Source organism: Siphateles boraxobius, unplaced genomic scaffold (genome assembly GCF_051911475.1).
Source record: "Siphateles boraxobius isolate OS27281-9 unplaced genomic scaffold, OSU_SipBor_1 53, whole genome shotgun sequence".
Lineage (NCBI taxonomy): Eukaryota > Metazoa > Chordata > Actinopteri > Cypriniformes > Leuciscidae > Siphateles > Siphateles boraxobius.
This window is the reverse complement of record NW_027509175.1, coordinates 7,993,997-8,016,733: the sequence shown is the minus strand read 5'-3', so window position 1 is coordinate 8,016,733 and position 22,737 is coordinate 7,993,997. Positions and strand designations below refer to the sequence as shown.

The 22,737-nt window shown below is 36.5% G+C and overlaps 1 protein-coding gene across 2 annotated transcripts; it reads right to left on the bottom strand.

The window, feature by feature from the left end:
- Nucleotides 1-3,887: 3,887 nt before the first annotated feature.
- Nucleotides 3,888-21,885, bottom strand: ern2 (endoplasmic reticulum to nucleus signaling 2). Of its 2 annotated transcripts, none has more exons than XM_077205281.1 (22): nt 21,524-21,885; nt 19,652-19,769; nt 19,407-19,440; nt 18,610-18,682; nt 18,460-18,532; nt 17,614-17,736; nt 16,829-16,933; nt 16,449-16,716; nt 14,561-14,639; nt 14,331-14,484; nt 12,300-12,424; nt 11,632-11,760; nt 11,028-11,250; nt 10,587-10,677; nt 10,005-10,194; nt 9,321-9,420; nt 8,936-9,135; nt 8,651-8,798; nt 7,537-7,664; nt 7,339-7,462; nt 7,124-7,191; nt 3,888-5,664 (listed from the first exon to the last, which is right to left on the bottom strand). In XM_077205281.1, the coding sequence occupies exons 1-22, from the start codon at nt 21,587-21,589 to the stop codon at nt 5,494-5,496; spliced, it is 2,790 nt and encodes a 929-aa protein (XP_077061396.1). In that variant the 5' UTR covers nt 21,590-21,885; the 3' UTR covers nt 3,888-5,493. The 2 variants fall into 2 exon arrangements, with proteins under 2 accessions (XP_077061396.1, XP_077061397.1); XM_077205282.1 differs by having other exon boundaries at nt 21,742-21,868.
- Between the last annotated feature and the right edge of the window lie 852 nt (nt 21,886-22,737).

Genomic DNA, 22,737 nt, shown 5'->3' with positions numbered 1-22,737 from the left:
TGAAAAAGGTTATTATTATGACATTCATGTGCAATGGGGAGAGTAATAGCCTACAATATTTTCCTATGAACCACATCGTGTTTAACACACAAAAGTTAAGTTCAGTTAAATTAAATTAACAGTTCTGTTTTGACAGCTGGTAGCTTTATTCCGTACCCGTCGAAGTTTATAGTTTGAATCGATCTGGCATGTGTTTTTGGTTTTGTTTGCTTGCATCTTTTATCCACACTAGTTTACTTTCCGTTAATTTATTTAAGTGTAGACAAAGCTTTCATGCAGGATCTGGGTGCTTGCTGTGTGAAAAATCAATTGATAAACGCATATGGCAAAGGAAGTGCATTTAAACTCGCTTCCGCTTTTGCCAAAGCGTACATATCCTACGCACATGGCACCCTTTAGCGTAAATATGAGACGCAGATATATATGGGGCAGAAGGCGCCTCCTAGTGGTCTAACCCTACCCGAGACCTAAACCTACCCATACTCTTTGCGTGTTATATTTACGCTAAAGGGTGCCATGTGCGTAGGATATTTACGCTTTGGCAAAAGCGTCGTATATGACGCATTGGGATGAGAACGCGTTGGTATTTAAGTGGGAGGGGCGTGCACGCGAAGGGAAGTGCGATTTGTCCGGGAGTCGGAATTCGGTACAACACCTGGTTGGGGACCTTGTATGCCGGGATCAGTCCCGGAAGGCGCGCTGTGTGAACAAAAGCTGTAGGCCTAATGCCGTGTCTCAATGATGACGCTGAAGTGAAGTGAAAGCAGGCTAGTGAAACGGTACGAAATGCGCTAGTTTATGATCGAATCAGAGAAAAAAATGCACAAGCGTGGTTTCTCCAGAGAGAAATCGCAGCTCATAAGCAAACTATAGACGCTGCTGAGACATTACATGTCACGTGTCTTTACGGGATTTTTACGGGTTGTGTGTGAACGCACTATCTGATTCCGGAAAATCACTGGCAGTGTGAATGAACCAAAATCAAACGAACCCGGGTCACTTTATCCGTGTATTTTCCGAAATCTCTGTGTGAAAGGGGCTATAAAGGATTAGTCTTCATGAGACTGATGTTGTTTATAGCATTACTTTTATGATTGTTTATGCGCATAACATTTATTAAACCAGTTGAAAACAGGGTAATGGTTTACAGTACAGTCCAGATGAAAGCTCGGTCTGTTTAACTAAAAATGTGGTTTCTTTTCTTTGTGGTTTGATATAGAGAAGATTCATCCATTCCCACCCACAACAGTAAAAAGTACATAGTGTACGAGAACTGCATCATGGACTTGTTTAATTTATGTCCAGTCTGCACGAGGGCATGTGATGTGAGGACCCAAAGGCTAGGGACATTACTGTCTGTGAGGCAGCGGTGCCCCCATTGCACATTTTCAAGACAATGGAATAGCCAGCCTATCCTTGGGAGCATGCCAGCTGGAAATCTTAACCTTTCTGTTGTCTTTTACCTGAGTGGTGCATCTTTCATACAAATCGAAAAGGTAAATGATGTGCCACTGTAGTTTTTTTTTAAACTGAATTACTTCGATTTAGATCAAATTACATGTATTATTTATCCACCCACACTAACAGGTCTTCAATACAATGAAGCCACAGTTGTTTCGGTAAAAAACATTTCGCCGCCATGACAGAGCTTTCATTGAGTTATTCACTACTGGAAAGTCACACAGGATGTGAATCGGCAACGGCTAAGTCAGGAGGAAAAAGTTATACTTGGTGGTGACATGAGAACTGACTCTCCAGGTATTGACACTTATTGTAGTTTATACATGGGTTAGATATTGTTTGAAGTTAAAAGGAGTGACCTAACTAAAATGCCAGACATAATACCAAAGTATTGAATAGTGATTACTAATGTCAATATTTGAACAAAAACAGGGCACTCTGCAAATATGGGAGTTACACAATGATGGATCTTAATAGAGTAATCACCCAGTTTATGAGTATCTTAACTAAGTGGAAAGTATTTTGATTTCATTGTAGGACTTTCAAAGAAACTGGAAGCAATCAGTAAGCGGAAAGACTGTGAGATACTCAAAAAGTGAATGAAAAGCATCAACAATCACATATACTGGACTGCAGCTGGCTCAACATCCGAGCCAGAGAGAATTGCAAAGTGGAACTCAATCCTGAACCATGTTCGAGATGTCCATACACATGAGGATCCTCTTTACCCCAAGTGCGAGCATGCAATCCGGAAGACAACTGACAAGAGAAAATGGCTCCAAGCAGGTTTTTTGTCAATACAGGCTAAATGTCAAAAACTACACGTAGTTATTTATTAAGTTTCAGAAATTTACCAGAGATCATTCTGTACTGTATTGTTTTCTAATATATTTTCTTATTGTCTGCAGATTCTCAAGCTTTCAACAAGTTGGAGAAGTTGCTAACAAACAAAAAAATGCTGAAGGATGTTGCAAAACTGAGCCCCCACCACCAAACTTCATCGTTGGAGGCTTTCCATGCCGTCATCCTTCGTTTTGCCCCAAAGAATGTTGTCTTTATCTTTATCGGAATGCTGTGCAGGTAAAAGAAAGTTTGTTTACTTAGATATATTAGGCTACAATTCCAAAAAGTATTGTCAATATTAAAACCTTTTGTCTTGTCTTTCCAGGCTCTACCTGGCTGCTATGCATTATAATGAAAATGCAGACCGACCACAGGCAGAAACGGAGGAACATGTACCTCTCTTCAAAATCTACTTTTCAAAGGCTAGGAAGGGAAAGTGCAGAGTTAAACCTCAGAAGACACAGCCGACCTTTGGTATGGGTGCAAATCCATTCAAACAACACATATATTTTGGAATTCGCAAATGTATTTCTCAAAAATAAATAAATAAAATACATTTAAATTTTAGATAAATAAATAAATTTAAAAAACGTAAAAACAAAATGCAACCAATTAAAAAGAAAAATAATGTTTGTGCTTGTGTTTTATGATACAAGTTATGTTGCTGACATGATGGACCTAATTTTTGAAGAAGTCTTTGTCAACCCTAAGCCATACACCGATGCGCTGTTGGCCATCCCTGTCCCAGAGGACCTATCAGCGGTGAATTAGTCTTCTGGGTTTTGACGTCATCCTTCTGCCACTAATTTTATTCACCAATGATGCTTTTAATTGCACACAAGTGACAGTAAAGACATTTCTGTTAATGCTGTTCTTTTGAACTTTCTATTAATCAAATTCTAATATTTCATATTATGGTATTTTTGATCAAATAAATACAGTCTTGGTGAGTCAAAGTCATTCAAAAATCTTACTGACCCTAAACATATTGCATATTTCTGCATTAGAGGAAAGACTTGATTTAATTGTGTCCACTTAGTAGTGTTTATTCACAATGCCACTGAGTGCACAAACAAACATTTACTCTTGCTTTTAAAGGGATAGTTCACCCAAGAATGAAAATTCTGTCATCATTTACTCGCCCTCATGTTGTTCCAAACCTGTATGAGTTTCTTTCTTCTGTTGAATGCAAAAGATATTTTGAAGAATGTTTGTGACCAGATAGTTGACGGTAGCCATTGACTTACATCGTAGGAAAAAAAAATACTGTCCGGTTACAACATTCTTCAAAATATCTTCTTTTGTGTTAAGCAAAAGAAACAGACTTGTACAGGTTTGGAACAACATGAGGGTGAATAAATGATGACAGAATTAAAAAAATTTGGGGTGAACTATCCCTTTTAGCTTGAGGAACACTGGCCATCACAAAGCTGACAAACACTATTTTCCGTATATTTGCTAAATAAAAGCATATACCACAACATAATATTATGGACTAGATGGGATATACTTGTTCTGTTAGGAGCTGGCTGATTTATCATGCATAAAATAAAACTGCAGGGAAAACTTTAATACTAACAAAATGCTTAAAAATAAAGTTTATTTAAATTGTTTTGTGCACCAAACAAAAAAACAGAGTATGAAAGTATAACCAGAGCCCAAAGTATTTTGCAGGGCACCAAGTTAGTGTAAAACATGTTTAATTGAAACATTTTACATCAAGTTAGCCAATAGTCTGTTGTAGATGCTTTAGTAAAATGGCACATAAAAGTACCATGGTACTAGCATGTTTATGCACGTGCACCATGGTAATGTAATATTTTTGAGTAGCTTGTAATTATCCCAGTGTGTGACTACAACCTGATTCAATCAGTATTTTGTGCATTGAAAATCCAGATTTTTTTTTGCATGCATTTATGCATTTACTTAATATTTGATAGAAAAACAAATGCACTAGTATTTCCGCATTTGGTGAATAGTTCCAGTGGAAAATATCGTCAACACTTAATTTATAAAAATAAATGTTTTTTCAAACTAGCAGTATAAAACTAGTGTACAGTAGGCAGTAAAAATACTTTAAGGAAACACCATATTTGTGTTTCAAAGCTGTAACACAGAGAGATGAGGATGAAACTGCAATATGTGGTATACTGTAAAAGATCCGTAAATGTAGCATGGAGCTGCAATTAAAATCACAAAGAGAAAAAAAACAGTTGCAATTTATCTGAATCACACAAATACATGAACAGTACACTTGGTGTACAATATGACAGAAAAAAAGAGAATATTTCTTGGTTTTAGTACACACATTATCAAAGATCTTCATATTTCTGCAAATATCAATGGATGTTGTGCTGGCTTTTATCATTCTTTTTGCATGTAACCTTACTAAACCTATAGTTCACCCAAAAATGAACATGTTTATGCTCATTTATTAATGACTCTGTCTGTTTCGGCTTCAGAACACTTGGAATATACTGCACAAGATGGACCATATATATTATATACTTTTGAGTTCTTTTCACCCTTTATAAAACTTGAAATTATACATTCATTGTAACTGAATGAAAAATGGCAGTCTTCAAAACTTTCTCCTTTTGTGTTTCATGGAAGAAAGTCAGTCATATGACTTTAAAACGACATGAGGGTGAATATAAAATGACAGAATTTTAATTTGGCTGTGAGTTATCCTTGTCCAAAGAGAAACCATGTCCTTAATATAAAAATACTTTTACCATTCGCTGGAGATTCCGTAATCTTGTGTGTTAAAAGTCAGAACTAAAATAAAACAAAAATGGTGGAACATATGCCAATCTATAGGCTAATGTCAACTCAACAGAAAATAAGGCCTTTTTATTTCTTTACTATTAGGTTCCAGCAGCAAAGCCAGCAGCAAAAAATGGCAGCTTTGTAAAAGCCCATTAATACACTTAGTAACTCACTTGTTTTTTATCTGACCTATAAAACCTGTCTCTATAAAAGCATTGGCATAAAAATCAGCAAGCCCATTGGGATGTTTATGAGAAAATTGTCTGTAGTGCCCTACAACGAAATATGCTCACAGTTCTGACGTCCATAATTATAGATTGATAGTCTTTAGTCTAGTCCTCAAGGTGTCCATTTCCTCAAGCACCCTACTTTTCACTTCCAGTCCTGTGTAGGAACAAACAAGTATGCTTCTGTGGATGTTTAGTGGTGGTAGTACGGGTGAAACAGTCTCTCGGGGGCACAGATGCTGAGCGCTGAATGCGTGTGAAGCAGTAACCGGGGGAAACGGGAGGTAAAATATGTAACAAAGCCATCAGGGACTTCACCGAGAGCTATCTGAACCTCTGATGGGAGTTCATGATAATGATGTTTCTGTTGAAAAACATTAGAAGAGGTTAGGATAAATGATATGATATTATTAAAAAGTTTGGGGTCATGAAGATTAATTTTTTTTTTTAAGAATTAGTTTTATTCTGCAAAGAGGCTGCATGAGGCTAGAGCTTATCAGGGTTCCCACGGGTCCTTGAAATAAGTTTGTGAATATGAAAAAAAGATTTCAAGGCCCTGGAAAGTTTTTAAAAATAAACATACATAGATACAGGTCCTTGAAAGTGCTTGAATTTATATTGTGCAAGAAGTTTTCTGTACATTTTCAGAAAAATTATTCCCTCCGGTCTGCTAATGTGTTATTTCGTCAACACTCCGTGGCTTATGCAATATCTGCATACTATCTTGCTTGATTTACGTTAGTTACACGCATTTACACATTACGTTAAGTGTTTTCCGCGTGAGGTACTTTGTGTTGTACGTTGCCATGACGTTCTTACAAGGTAACACGATGTAACCTTGCTCTCACGTGAAATGTGTCCCCACATTAAGTCCTTGAATTTGAGGGTATTGGACCTGGAAAGTCCTTGAAAGGTCCTTTAATTTTGAAGTTAACCAAGGCGTGGGAACCCTGTTTATTGAAAATGGTATGCTCATATTTGTAAGAGCGTGTGTGTATTTAACACAGCCGTCACTAGTAGAATGGAACACTAGTTGATGGATTGTTTTGATCATGAGAAACAGTCGGTTATGGTTAGCGATGCTTGAGCTCAGAAAAACTCAATTGTTGTAGAGGGGAGCCATTTTAGTACCTGTACAGTGCTGTTTTTTCAGACTGTTTGTATTAATAACTTTTGTTTTAATCACGCTCTTAAAGTGATGGTTCACCAAAAAAATAAAAAAATATTCTGTCATCATTTACTCACCCTCAAGTTGTTCTAAACCTGTATGAGTTTCTTTCTTCTGCTTAACACAAAGGACGATATTCTGAAGAATGTGGGTAACCAAACAGTTGATGGGCCCCATTGACTTCCATAGTAGGAAAAAATATATACTATGTAAGTCATTGGGGACCAGAAACTGTTTGGTTACCCACATTCTTCAGAATATCTTCTTTTAAGTTCAACAGAACACAGACATTCATACAGGTTAAGAAGAACTTGAGGGTGAGTATGATGACAGAATTTTTATTTTGGGTTAACTATCCCTTTAACACTATTTATTTGCACACCCGTTTTAATAACCATTGACCACATTTCTGTTTTTTCCACCATGGAGTGATTGATTTTCCTTGTGACCGCTTTGGTTCTCATCACACACTATTTTTAGTAGTGTGACTTGGTGAGCATAAAAGACTTCTTTCAAAAACATTTTAAAATTCTTACCAACCCCAAACTTTTGAATGGTATATATAATATTATTATATTATATCAATGTGAATTGTTTTTTTGTGGTTACTGACTGTTGTATGTAGTAGAAACACATTAAAGTTCTAAACACTTACTTTATTTCTCATTGCTCTAAGAAGGTCTCTCACAGAGTTTCCTTTATATGTACGAAATTTTCTAAGATCTGCCAGATGGAAAAAGGTTTATTATAGACATGCAAATTAATAGATATGAATGAACATGGAATAAAACATTGTTCATTTTATATACATAAAAAAAATCCACATTTTATTCAATATTTCTATAAAAAAATGTAAATAGCAGTGCTTACCAGCCTGCAGCGGAGCCGATATGTGCATCCTCCAGTTGGTTCTTACGACAGATCTGCCGGAGTTCTCCAGACCGGCCACTATCGGGCTGTCTGCCGGCTCCTTCTCTATTCTGTCACTGACATCCTATAGCCAAAGAATGAATTTAGTTTCTCGCTATACCCTTCAACATGCTTCACTGAACACACATAAACGCACACCTGAAAGAACTGCAGTTGTTTCTCTGGACTCCAGAAGAAGGGATGTTTGAGGATGGACGCTGCTGAAGGACGTGTCTCTGGTTCTGCACTGATCATCCGCTCAATCAGATCTCTGCCAATCACGTCCTCTACAAACACCAAAAACAGACAGAAAACCATTAAAGGGATAGTTCACCCAAATTTTTTTTAATTCTGTCATCATTTATTCACCCTCATGTTGTTCCAAACCTGTACGAGTTTGCTTCTTCTGTTGAACACAAAAGAAGATATTTTGAAGAATGTTGAAACCAGACAGTTGACGGTAGCATTTATTTCCTACTATGAAAGTTAATGGATACCGTCAACTTTCTGGTTACAAACATTCTTCAAAATATCTTCTTTTGTGTTCAACAGAAGAAACAAACTCGTATAGGTTTGGAACAACATAAGGGTGAGTAAATGATGATAGAATTTTTAAATGCATACAAATGAATTAAACATTTATTTTACCTAATAAAAACCTTTGTTATTCATTGACGACGCTGATTTTACAATTGACTTAATAAAGGGGTCCTATTAAGCTTTTTAACATTTCAACTTTCTTTAGTGTGTAATGTTGCTGTTTGAGCATGAAAAAGGGTCTGAAAAGTCACAAAGCACAAAGTCCATTTCATAGGCAGTTATTCTCTATATCAGTGCACTCTTTCTGAACTCCCTGAAATGCCTTGATTGTAGTCTTTTATTTATTTATTTTTATTGGTTTATTTAAGAGGGGACAGTGCAATTTCATAAAACACATGCCAGAATTAGCCAAAAGGCTATTTTTCACCTGTAAAATAGTACTTCATCTTGAGTACTACAATCATGAAAACCTATTGTATTAGACCCCAGAAAACAAAACCGAGACTTTGAAAAAGGGCATACTATGTATGTCCCCTTTAAAAGACACTTGTTAATCAGCCAAAACAACACAGTGATTAGTTGATGGCAATGCAATACAAACAAATCATTTCTACTGATGGGACATTTTTGTGTGACATTAATGGCAGTGATTAGAGTTTCTAAACAAAGCCGGACACACCTGAAACAGAGAGTACACATGCACATACAAGCACATTAAAGCATGTACACAAACCATGAATATCCTCCATAAAGTGGTCGAGGTTATAGACTCCAGACAGGATATTAGCTTGACGCCGCAGAGTGTCACCAAACGGATGCTGTCCTTTGGACGTCACATAATAAAACACACATCCGGCAGAAAATATGTCCACTGCACTTGTCTAAAGAGATAAAATAGAGGAAACAATGCAATGAATTACAATGAAATATATGAATATATCTTATTTCGTTTTTAAAATTCAGTATACCACAGTATCTGTTTTTTAAATTCAACGTGTGACGTGTGTGTTTGACGTACAGGGTTCCCTTTTGGTGCATTTATGAGTAATTCAGGGGCAATCCAGCCTTCGGTTCCTGGTATTCCAGAGCGTAGGCTGAAACTATGGCGACCATCTGGAAGCTTCTTACACAAGCCGAAATCTGAGATCACCGCCCGGACTCGACCCAATGCCCCCGGGAGAGAGAGCAAAATATTCCGTGGCTTTAAATCCCTGTGAACTGAATACGAGAGGGTCACGTAATTAGAAATGACAGTGGGTTGCATATATGCCCTCACTATCCAGTTACTCATTTAATAAACATCAGTGCAATGCACTAATAGCATGTGCAACTGTAATTCATTTTTATGTAGTTACAGGAAGGAAGTTAGCATTGCAGTGGTTGCTATGACAACAGTGACTCACCAATGTTGAGGGAGTGAAGGTGAGTGAGGCCGCACATCGTCTGGTCCAGCAGAGACACTGGGTTCAGGCCTGAGTAAGGACAGCTTGGGTCCTCCACATACTACATACAAAAACAGAAAAACCCAAATCAGAGTGCATGGGAACAGATGAGTTGTGATTATACAGTTTTTTATAGACGAAATTGAATACTGAAAATGTGATTATACAGTAAAAAAATAGAGAATGCAGTATAGTATAAGAATATTGTTGTATTAGTAGTGGCATATTGCAAAAGTCTTATTCTTTATCACTATTTTTTCATGTTTTTTAGAAGAAATATAAAAATCCTGAAACCATCTTTTAAAATGACGCATTTTGTATATTTGTCAGAGAACATCTTCAATATAAGTACCTTTAAGGAAAGTCATTTCAATTGGCAGTCATTTCAGCCCAACCGCTAGTTTAATTTCTTTTACATTAAATTATTAATTTAATGGGTTTGTCCATATTTGACCCAAACATGGGTTGAAACAACCTAGCATTTTTTAGAGTGTAGAATTGAATTATAAAATTCTCATGTAGACAGACTTCACAAATAATGATAAAAAAGTGAAAAGCAGAAGGCAAAAACATTAGCATCCCTTAAAACCATGCATTAAAATCGTCATTCTATACACATACACACAAACACTCATTAAAACACACCTGCTGGAGTGTGGCGGCACACAGCTCTATGGCGATGTAAGTGAACTGTCTGTCCCGCTCTGTGCAGAAGTAACGGATGACGTTGGGATGTTCGTCTGATTCACGGAGGAGCTGAACCTCTCGCTCCGCAAACTCTACACACTCCGGAAGGATACGCTTTACAGCCACACGCCGACCGTCAAACTGACCCCTGTGTGCACAACACAAGTGAATTTAGGGTAAAGAACGAACCAACCAACCAAACCAATGAACAAAACAAAAATGCTCAGATTACAAAAACATAAAGGGGTATTTCATCGCTGCCACAAATGGCTTTCAATAAAACTCGGCTGACTATGCAATAGAAAGGTGAATTTCTGAAACATGTAAATAAGGATAAGCTATCAAATATTGTCTGCTTTGTTTTAGTAGGAAAAACTTTTAGATATAATGGTGTCAAAAGTCTGGCTGACTTTTGCTAACAAATAAACATGAATTTATCATTCCAGGTAACACGGAGAACGAGAAAACATGGTCATTTACACATACTACCGACATTGTAACAGAATAAGTACACTAGTATCACAATCCATGAAAACCCACCGGAACACAAAGGTTCCCGCCGTCCCATGGCCCAACACCTCAGCAGGACTGAAAGAGATTTTACCAACTTCCACAACGTCATGTTGTTCATCTGCAGAATATGAACACACAAATAATGCTATGCAATGTGGAAAGAGCTAAGAAATAATACATCCGACATTAGTTACTCACTTAGAAAAGCGTTATTAATTAAAATTAGCATTATATGAATAACATGTAGGTTTGTAGATGAAATAAACTGCTTATTTAGATAAATAGGAAAATCAATGGCCCTCACTCATGAAACACATAAGCAGAACAAGCTTTAAAACCATTCTTATAATTAGTCATTTAAAGCATACATTTAATTAAGGATAGCTATACAGCTTGGATTTAATTGTATTTACACAAAAATTTGTTTTTGTGTTTCATTAATGAGGCTCAGTAGAATAGATCCCATACTCTGTGTTTGGCTGGCTGTCGTTATTGGGGCGGAGTCTTTGCTTGAGAATGGCTGTGTTTGATTGGATGCAACAGAGCTAGTCTTCCCTGAATTGCTGTTGTTGTTGTAGGATGATGATGACGAGGGGGAAGTGTTGGACTCTGAGGGAGCGCTCTGATTGGTCAGCCCGGGCAAAGGGTTGGAGTCAACTGACTCTTCAGACCTCAGGGATATTTTGAAAGGCTGATCGAAAAAGAACAACAATCAGTTTTTAAGTGTAATTTCTTATATAACATATGTATATTATCAATGTATAGGTCTATATGTATATAAAATATACACATGTGTTATGTAAATAAAAAAAACGCAAGTCTTATGTGTTTGGAACGACATGCGGCTGAGTAATTAATGACCGAATTTTCATTTTTGGGTGAACTATCCCTTTAATCTCACATTATGTGTGTGTGTGTGTGTATAAATAGTTATATGTATATAGGTGTATAGGTGGTGTCACCACTAATGATAAATAAATTATAAATATATATTCATTAACATCAGAGGGTTACTTTAGAGGAACACTGATATTGATACCAATTAATTCCAAATACTAAATCTATAACTCACCCTATTGTGTGTTAGCAGGAAGGCAATCCATGCTCCCAGCAGCAGTGTCACCACCAGCACGGTCATGGGGTCAGAGGTCAAGGAGTCTGGCAAAACGGGGGAAGAGCTGTGCTTTGTTACTGGTGGCAACTGTAAACAAAAGATGACAAGTTTGTGCTTGGCTGTTCGAAATGCTTGCCATTTCATCATGCATGAGATTTTCAACGGCCTACAACCACTTATTAAGATGCTATAGACTCTGTCATCTGAATCTCAATTTATTTCAGTTTCATTTAAGAATCAATATTCATGTTAATCCCCCATTTAGCTAAATCAAGCATTATTCTCAGCATAGTTTGTTACATGGAAATAGCCATTATAAACAATCAATCACAATATAAAGGTATCAGAACTATGTCATATTTTCTGTTATTTTCTTTAGAAGTCTTGGAATGTAGTTGCATAGATTACTTTACGGTACTTTTATTTATAGATTACATTTATGGTACTTTTTAAACATTATCTGGAAAACAGAACTGCGAACATTATGCAAAATATCATTGTATGTGTTTATCACAAAATAAATAATACACATACTAACATGATTGTTAATTTTTCAAACAACATGAGGGTGAATAAATGTTTCTTAATTTTTTGCTTAAGTGTGTGGAATTATGCATTGGACTCACTGGGGGAGAGGCAGAACGGAAAGAACCAGAACCTCGAGGTGGGATGACATCACCAGAGCGCTGCAGGTTTTCTGGAAAATCTCTCAACATGGTGGTGTGAGCCACAGGAGGGACTTCATGATGACCTACTCATACACACACACACATATAAACACACAATGGGTTTTCGTGTTTTATGGGGACATTACATAGACATAATGAATTTTATACTGTACAAACTGTATATTCTATCCCCTAACCCAACCCACCACAGAAAACTTTTTGCATTTTCATATTTTCAAAGAACATATCTTACTACGATTTATAAGCTGTTTTCCTCATGGGGACCAAAAGACAGTCAAGGAACATTTATTGCTATCTTTGTGGACACACACACACACACACACACACACACACACACACACACACACACACACACACACACACACACACACACACACACACACACACACACACACACACACACACACACACACGCATAAATGTAATACAATATACTGATATTCGTTGAATAAACATTAAGAAATGTAATTTTTAAAAGCTCTTTCTTTAAATATTTTTTTATTTTGTTATTTAACTACATTTTTTAAACATTAAATCTATTTATAATGTAATATAATATAATAGTCTATAATGTTTTTGATTTAACTATATTTAATATATTAATTGTTTTAATTAAATCAAAAATAGTATTAATATAATATAATATAATATAATATAATATAATATAATATAATATAATATAATATAATATAATATAATAAGCCGCTGTTTTAGGACAACAGTTTAAGGGACGATGATTTTTGTTGTGTACTTCTTCACATTTTACAGCCCAGCCCAATGAACCTCAGTCCTGCAACTGCTGAACTAGAACTTAACCTGTGTGTTGCAGCATTACAAATGCATGTATCTCAAAGTACACACTTTTAAGTATGTAAATGAGCAAAATTTAGAGTGCAATTTAGAGAGTCTGTGCATATACAGTTGTGGTCAGAATGAATTGCACCCCTGGTAAATATGATCAAAAATGGCTGTAAAAAATAAATCTGCATTGTTTATCCTTTTGATCTTTCATTCAAACAATTCGCAAAAATCTAAGCTTTCATTGAAGAAAAAAAATTGAAAGTGGGTCAAAGGTAAATCACATTATGAAATAAATGCTTTTCTTCAAAACACGCTGGACATAATTATTGGCTCCTGAATATACAACTGAATATGCTGGAGTTTGTTTTTGGACGAGCGAGGAGGATTTTTCTTGAAACCCTCCCAAACAACATGTGGTTGTTTGATATATTTTTTTTAGGCTTTCTGACCCCAAGACTCAAGTAATCTCTGCAATTATCCATCTGTGATCCTTGGAGAGTCTTTGGCCACTCAAACTTTCCTCCTCACCACGCATTAAGGCAATATAGACACACGTCCTCTTCCTGGCAGATTCGTAACATCTTTAGTTGATTGGAACTTCTTAGTTATTGCCCTGATGGTCAAAATGGGGATTTTCAATTCTTTAGCTATTTTCTTACAGCCACTTTCTATTTTGTAATGCTCAACAATCTTTTGATGCACATCAGAACTATATTCTTTGGTTTTACTCATTGTGATGGATGATTAAGGGAATTTGGCCTTTGTGTTTCCTCATATTTAAACTCCTGTGAAACAAGAAGTCATAGCTAGACAGTTTCATGTTCCTAGTCACCCTGGTGTGCTAAAAAAAGGTAAATATTAATGGGAATATACTTCAGAGATATTTTACTCGTAAGAAATTCTAGGGGTGCCAATAATTGTGGCCAACGTGTTTTGTAGAAAAACATTTATTTCATAATGTGATATACCCCCAAATGTCAATTATTTAACTGCAATGAAAGGTTAGTATTTTGCTATTTTTTTTTAATGAAAGATCAAGAGGATAAACAATGCAGATTTATTTTTTACAGGCAATTTTTATCATATTTATCAGAGGTGCCATTAATTCTGACCACAACTGTATAAAGATAAATACCTTGTGTGTTCAAATGTATTGGTTGTCCGTACCTATCAGTAGCCACTGATTCTGCAGAGAGGTGCTGCTTCCTGGTGGATATTTCACATCAGTGCTGGGCGTGATCTCACACTCGGGCCGCCCATTACCCAGTGTGACGCCAGCTGTGATGGGCCCCTCGATGCGTGCAAGAGTGAGACCTTTTGGCTTCCATGGGAAAAGAATAAGGTTAATCAGAAGGAAGATTTACCATTGGTTTTGAAAAATGTATAGCTGAACTTACCACTATTGCAACACCCTTATGTACAAGGGAGGCAGAAGCATACAGATGAGAGTCCGTCTTGCCAACATAGAGAGTGGGACTATCAAAATAGGCACACAATAATACATAATTAGATTAAAGAGGACCTATTATGCCCTTTCTCAAAGTATTGATTTTGTTTTTTGGGTTTACTAGAATAGGTTTTCATGCTTGAATGTTCCAAAAACACTTTATCTTTCACAATTTTACATTGTTGCAGCACCTCTCTTCCCAGGCCCTGTCCCAAATGGCGCATTTTATGTGCATCTCTAGTCATTTTAGTTTTCAGAAGGGTGCTGGTAAGCACCCATTTGCAGCCGAAATGCGCCCTCGATGCACACTTTTGCTGAGCCTGAAAGATTGCTCAGCAGCAGACTTGTACCCGACAGTCAAAGTGGCATTACGTAAAGAAAGTGCAGACTGAGGGGAAGACGGCGAGCGCTAAGGGTTCCATTTGGGACAGGGCTCCAGTCTGTCAGTAACGGTCTGTTTAGTTCATGTCTCTATGGAGTCCCTCCTTCTGAAAAGCACAATATGCTCTGATTGGTCAGCTGCTTTGTGCGTGTTTCAGAAATGTCACCATAACCACGAGTTTCAACACATTACTAACACAACTCAACCAGGCCTCTCCCCTTTAAAGTAACCAAAGGCAATAACCATAGACTGTAAAAACATATGGAGTAGTGTCTGTGACGTCACTCGTAGGTTTCTTAAGAGCATTTTTGAAGCCCAAAGTGGGCGGAGCCGGCAGTCGCCATCTTGGCAGCGCGTCACCGAACTTCACTCCCGGATAACCGAAAATGGGCAAAGAGGCGGGATTAGCTGTGGTGACGTGACGGCTAACAGACAGCAGAAAAACGGCTAGTAGTAATAGCAGCAGCAATCCACCAGTCAATCAAGTGGCCACGCCCTTAATTATGCAGAACTTTAAGGCTTAATATGATTTAAACGGATGAGTTATAAAAAAAAATCCGCCTTCACAGTTGTCATGAAGGGCAAAATTTGCTATATAGACCAAAACTACTTTTTGTACCAGGCTGTAAAAATATTTTTTTCTGTTATAAATTTGGGCATATTAAAGGTGCTCTAAGCAAAGTTGGGTGACGTCACTTCTTGTTCACGTTGAAGTATTGTCAAACAAAACGGAGGCTAGCTAGACCCTCCCTCCTCCTCATCCGCGCACTAACCCCCCAAACCCCACCCCCCAAATCCTTCTTGTCGGTTATTGGCTGGAACAGTTTGTTATGTTTCTTGGTGCGGGTTAGCCCAGTTTGTTTTTGTTGACGTTTTTGGAGCCTCTGGTTCTTTGGAGATATTCCTATGGTGTTTTATAATGCGTCTTTTTCACTTCATGACGATATTTTGATGTTTTGTTCTTCAACGTACACTGCACACACTCACACACAAAGCTGTCTTATCTAGTAACGTATTAAAAACGTTTAAAAAAAAAAGAACATTACTACTTCAAAAATTGCGTTGTCACTATGTATGTGTGTTATTTACGCTGTAGAACAAAACATCAAGTTAAGTTTATTTTTAATTTTTAATTGAACTGTTCCTTTAAGAGAGTGTGTGGAATTATGCATTGGACTCAATGGGTGAGAGGCAGGCCTTATTTTACACAGAAATCGAAAATACCCCCATTATAAAACCCCATAGGAAAATCTCGAAGAAACCAGCGGCGAATTAGTCTTCCGGTTTCTGACGTCATTCCTGCACCACTCTATTGCCTTGATCAGTTACATGGAAGAAAGAAAGTCATACAGGTTTGGCACGAAATGGTGGGTAAATTATGACAGAATTGTATTTTTGAGTGACCTATCCCTTTAAATAAATAGGTTTTAAAAATACTATTGTAAGATTGTCTTACACTAGCTGAGTCTTAGTGCTGTGATTCTCCTTTGTGAACTGGTAGACCCACTTCATGGTCTGGGACTGTGTGTTTTCTGCAGTGAAGGTCAGGTAACGCAGTGTTTCTGTAGACACTGTCAGGTGAGGAGCTCGCCGCAGACTGTCCTGACTCCACAAGTAGAACCCTGCCACTGGAGAATCGAACTTCTGCATCCACAAGACCTCACCAGAGTCCCGATCCACCGTAACCACCAGACCGTCCCCACTGGATGCAAAGTGTGACATCTCTGTGATACACAGACACAAACGCAACCATGATGAAATCCAAAAACATCCCCAACATACTCATATGGATTCACAAATTCAGTAGACTGGCTTGTAAAATCTGTGCATTCATACTGTATTCATATTTTTTGTCATCATAGAGAGGGGCGGAGTAGTCGTTGTAGGTGGCATTCCAGCGGAGCTCCTGAGTCTTCGTATCATACATGGTGATCATATATTCTGCAGACATACGTGCGTACATGCAACACATGATTTGGAGGCATTGTTTTATGTTTTTGAAAGAAGTCTCTAAAAACAGTAATATTGTGAAATATGATTACAATTTATAATAGTTATTTTCTATTTTAATATACAACCCCATTTCCAGAAAAGTTGGGACATCTTTTAAAATGCAATAAAATCAAGAATCTGCTATTTGTTCATTCTCTTGAACCTTTATTTAACTGACAAAAGTACAAAGAAAAGATTTACAATGTTTTCACTCACTAACCTAATTTGCCTTCACTATCACTTTTTTTTCCCTGTATTTTTTATTTTAAAAATGTGACCTTGGTGAACATAAAAGACTTCTTTCAAAAACACGAATGCTACATTGCCAGTAGAATGCAATGCAACTAAATCTGTGAAAATTTCAAGATGTCAGCTGTAAATATAACCATATTTTTTTTTATCTTTGGTGGTTGCCAGGTGATGCAATGCAGTTGCTAGGGTGTTCTGGTTGCAATTTTACCATACATGTTAAATATATTGGATATAAATAAATAAATCTTTAGAAATATATGTGCAGTTTCAGAATGACTTAGGGTGTAAATAGAGGAATCTGATGTGCAAAGGGACACACATAGACAGGCATGAGTGTGCTGAGTTATAAAACAAGGTGCATGTATGTGTGTTCGGACCTGTCCGGCCAATGTACAGCAGTGGGGCAGAGGGACAGATGGAGTCTGAGGAGGAGGTGCTCAGACTTGTCTGTTTTTCACCTGTCTGAGGATCAACCACAAACCAAGTGTCCTCTTTTTTACCTGGGAATGTAGACAGTACAATAAATTAGAGTGCAGCTTTCCACGGGTTTCACATTTCATGAACATGCTATCAGGGTTCCTACACCCCTTAAAGGGATAGTTCACCCAAAAATGAAAATTCTGTCATTAATTACTCACCCTCATGTCGTTCCAAACCTGTATGAGTTTCTTTCTTCTGTTGAACACAAAAGATCTTTTTGATGAAATCTGAGAGCTTTCTGTCCCTCCATTGACAGCTATGCAACTATCACTTTGACGCTTCAAACGGTTCATAAAGAGATCGTAAAACTAATCCACATGAATTGAGCAGTTTATTCCAAATTTTCTGAAGAGACTCGATTGCTTCATATGATTAACAGATTGAATTTAGGCTTTTATTGTGAATAAGATGAATGAAAATCTAAGTGGTTTGGAATGACATGAGGGTGAGTAATTAATGACAGAATTTTCATGTTTAGGTGAATTATCCCTTTAATGTTATAAAGTCTATGCAAACACTTAAAAAAAAGCTAATCTTGCCTATAAAATTGCTTAGCAAAACTAAAAGTATGTCTGTGACTATTATATTTTATTCATTTTCATGACTTTTGGAAAATCATATTGTGCTTGAAATTACTTTTTCTTTTTTCAAATAAAATACGAGAATGGGAATTTTTCACTACAGATGTCAAACACCAATTTCACCATAAAACATTGCAAACACACAAACATGTTTGACGTTACCCGTGTAGAGCACTCCATCAGAGCTCCTGCAGGGAGAAGACTGAACCAGTTCTGGAATAGTGAACGGGAGTTTCTGCAGAGAAGATTCATATAAATGACATGCTGTAACTGTCTCAGACAAATATTCACAGCCCTGCCCGTGACACTCACCATCAGACCCTCTTTACGCTTGCCTCCTAGAACATACAGACTGCCATCATTGGGATCCGGTAAAAAGCCTGGCCTACAAGAGTTGAAAATGAAGTGAAAATACAGAATACATGTTGGATTGTGAAAGTGAGCTTTACATACCAGAATCGAGTCAGATCTGAATACAGGATTTTTTAAAAACAATGCACAAATTGGTACTTGGCTTTTGATAACATTATCCAATAGCCTGCATGGCTTAAGCGAAGTCATTGGTAAAGGAATGTTGTTTCAGATAAAGTTATAACAATTTGATGAAAGACTATAAATGAGACAAAAAATGATTCTTAATAACATAGATCAATGAATCAATCATAGACCGGGAACAAGAAATAAAGTAATCAGGGTCAGTTTTGATTTAAACTGGATTTTAACACACACAAACACATGCACACATACTACCGTTCAAACATTTGGGGACAGTAAGATGTTATTTTATTTTATTCTGCATGGACACATTAAATTGATAAACAAAAATTAGCAAATACATTTATAATGTCACATACGTTTTTTATACTGTTCTTTCGAACTTCCTAATCATACAAGAATCCTGGAAATTTGTTTTGATTAGTTTTAGTTTTGACAGTTGTTTGTAATAATATCTCACAATATTACTGTTTTTACTGTATTTGTGATCAAATAAATGCAGCCTTGGTGAGCAGAATAAACTTCTCTCAAAAATATTAAAGAACAAACTTACAGACTCAAATTTTTTGAATGGTAGTATGTTAACTTTGTTTCTGAATCTGTTAAACACTTACTCTTGGAAATATGCAGGAACCTGTATGATGGGATCTAGGAGAGAGAAGGTGAAATGGTTATGGAAGTTGTTTGGCAGATATTCATATACACTACTTTTAAAAATGTCAAATATGTCATGTTTGTAACAACGGAAAGAAGTTTACTTTGAACACATATCTTGATACTACAGAACAGCAGGATCATATTCTTTCTGTTATCACTTGTCATAATGCACAGACATGCAGATACACACACAGACACACACCTTCCTTAAGTGTCCATTTTATGTCTCCTGTCTGTTTACTGATGGCATGCAGACTTCCATCCAGTGTGGAAACAAAGAGCAGAGACTCAGGGAGTGAGACTGAACTTCCTCCCTCACACTGAAAGAGAAACCAGTAAAACAACTGTAGATATCAAACTATTTAACTAAATGCTACCTGATATGTAGCCAAAAATACTAATAATGTGTGTTCTCTTGAGAGAGAGAGAGAGAGAGAGAGAGAGAGAGAGAGAGAGAGAGAGAGAGAGAGAGAGAGAGAGAGAGAGAGAGAGTGTGTACAGGTTTGGCTACATGAGGTTGGGCTATTGTGTGTGTTTGTGTAAGAGAGCACGGTTAACAGACATTAACCAGGATATCCTTCTTCATAGTCATTTGACGCCACTCCTATATTTACCAAAAACGGCCTAACATTATACAGCTGTGTGGATTTGCATACCCAAAGAAAAACTATTTTAAAACAATTTAAAAATTGGTGTTTTGAACAGTCAGAGAACATGCAGATATTATGTTTTCATAACTTAATGGGAAAGATAGCAAAACGTTCTTTTTTAACATATTTTTGTAAGCTACAATTGATTGACTGTAGAATTTGCAAAAAAATTGCAGAACTGCCTTTCTCCTCCAAAATACACCAATATAAGGCAAAACATTTACTTTAATGGGCACATTATTAAGCTGTCATTTTATTAATGCATATAATCATTATGTATTTGAGGAGATATAATATTTTACATTTAGAATGATTCATCCTGAGGGCAAAAAAACAGTTAAATTTACTCAGGTCAAAATGAGACCGAAGCCTACAAAACATTACGGGCCACACATGGGCTAGTAAGTGAATAAAATAAATGATCATATAGCACTCTTGACCACTCTTTTTCCCCCCCACACATGATAGCAACTCTTGTTATAACACACGTGCACCAGCTCTGGGAACAATGCATATTACATTGCGCGAGCTCTCCAGTACAAGCCTATTAAGCGCGCGCCCATGAAGGTCTCGTGCTCAGGTTCGAGTAATATGACACTATTGTAACTGTATTGCAAACAGAAATTAACTTAAAAAAACTCAATTACTATGGTGTGTTTCCAACGTCTTCCAAGCTTGTTGCTTGGGTGTCCGACAAAGTCCGATTCACGAAATGAATCCTAGGCTACTTTTGAACTGATTATTTTTAATGATCCGATCGAAACGATTCACAAATCGTTTGTAAAACACTCGACTGTTCGAAATGACTTTGATCAGGAATAAAACCGTGAAGTAGGTATAATACCTATAACAATGTCACGATTTTTTTATTATTATTGTAGCCTTATATTGATAATACTTTACTTTCAATTAAATAAAATTCAATGTCTGCAAAAATTTTAATAGTTATGGCAAATATTAGTACAAAAAAAAAACCCGTATAATATGCAACCTACAGTACCTAATCGAAAACATAATGATAAAAACAACAATTTCACTACAAAATTAATATTAAAAGGCAGCCTAGGGACGCTTTTGAGTAATAAAGAGTGAATGGGGTTTGTGAATAGGTTCGTTCAAACGAACCGTACGACTGAACCGATTCGACCAAATTAATCTGACTGACACACATTTCATTATTATGATTATTAACTACAACGAGTAATAATTTTACTATTATAATAACAGTACAAATAATAACAATAATAACAATAAGCTCTTTCTGATTTGTTTGTTTATTATTTTTAATTATCATTTCAGGATCCCAAAGCACCCCGCCTCCGCGTATCCAAAAATAGATCAACACATATCACTGTCCCCGTGCATTCCCTATGGTGACCAGCAACATAAAGTGGTAAACATGAGATTTATTTTCCCGTTATTACCTGTGACACGATTCCTGCGAAGCTAAGCAAGAACAGCAGCAGCAGCTTCAATCTCCAGTCCATCATTCTCTCCCTGAATCTGGTTAAAGTTGCGGCGTGTTTGAGGTTCGTGTCAGTAAATATACACTAAGGTCGAACGGGCTCCAAACTCCTCCAACAAAACGTCATTATCACATAGTGTCGGAAAAAAATTCACAGCGACATACTCAATCACTTACAGTACTGTTGTGGTTCAGCATATGTTTGTGACATGCTAGACAACCGATCCTATAATAAAATTACAAATATTGCACATTTCCGCGTTGGGACGGAACTGGTGATGTCACTCAAATCAAACAGCATACAGTAGAAAACTAGAAGGCAAAAAAAAAATAAAAAAAATTAGAAGGCACGGCCATGTTTGTTTGATTGACAGCGTGTTTGACCAATGGCGTCTCGCTACTGTGAGTTGAAAGGCGGAGTTTCGAGAAAACTGGATGTCATTTTAAAACACGTGGAACAATAACAGTTTGGCCCTGACAATTGATGACAACATGCTTGTTTTGTCTATTTTTTCTTTTCCTTTCGAAGTTCAACAAAGAATATTCTCTCTGCTTATTAAGTGGGCGAATAAAAAAAATTGATCGCTTTATTTTCTGCAATTTTAGTGCCACCATCGGACTTAACAATGTTTTATTCGTGTAGTATTGAGAAAAATAACATACTGAAACAAATGATTTTTTTTTTGTTAAGTCGTTTTCTCAACGTAGTCATTCAAAACATAATAATAATAATGGTAGACCTGTAAAAATAAATTGAATAAAACATAGAGAGCGACAATGTAAAATAGTTGTGACAATCTTTACTTCAGACAGTAACTTTTTTTAGTGTAGGTTTATTTTTTTAAGTCATTTTCTTTAAACATACCTTAAGTGAACATTAAGCCGTAAAACACTTAGAAAACAATTGAATAAAACAAGGATGTAAAAAATTAACATAAAAATAAAACTATTATTATGAGCAACACATCTAATTAAAACTTGTAAAACATTTAAAACGCTTAAATGTGTTTTAATGTGAAAAATTGCCTTACATACGATGAACTCTGCTGCCCTCTTGTGTAAGATTTTTATGACCATCAAATGAAACACATTTACATATTACTTGTAAAATAAAGCTATATTGTGAATACATGTTTGTTTCTAAAATAAAATAACTGCTTTAATTTGTCATTG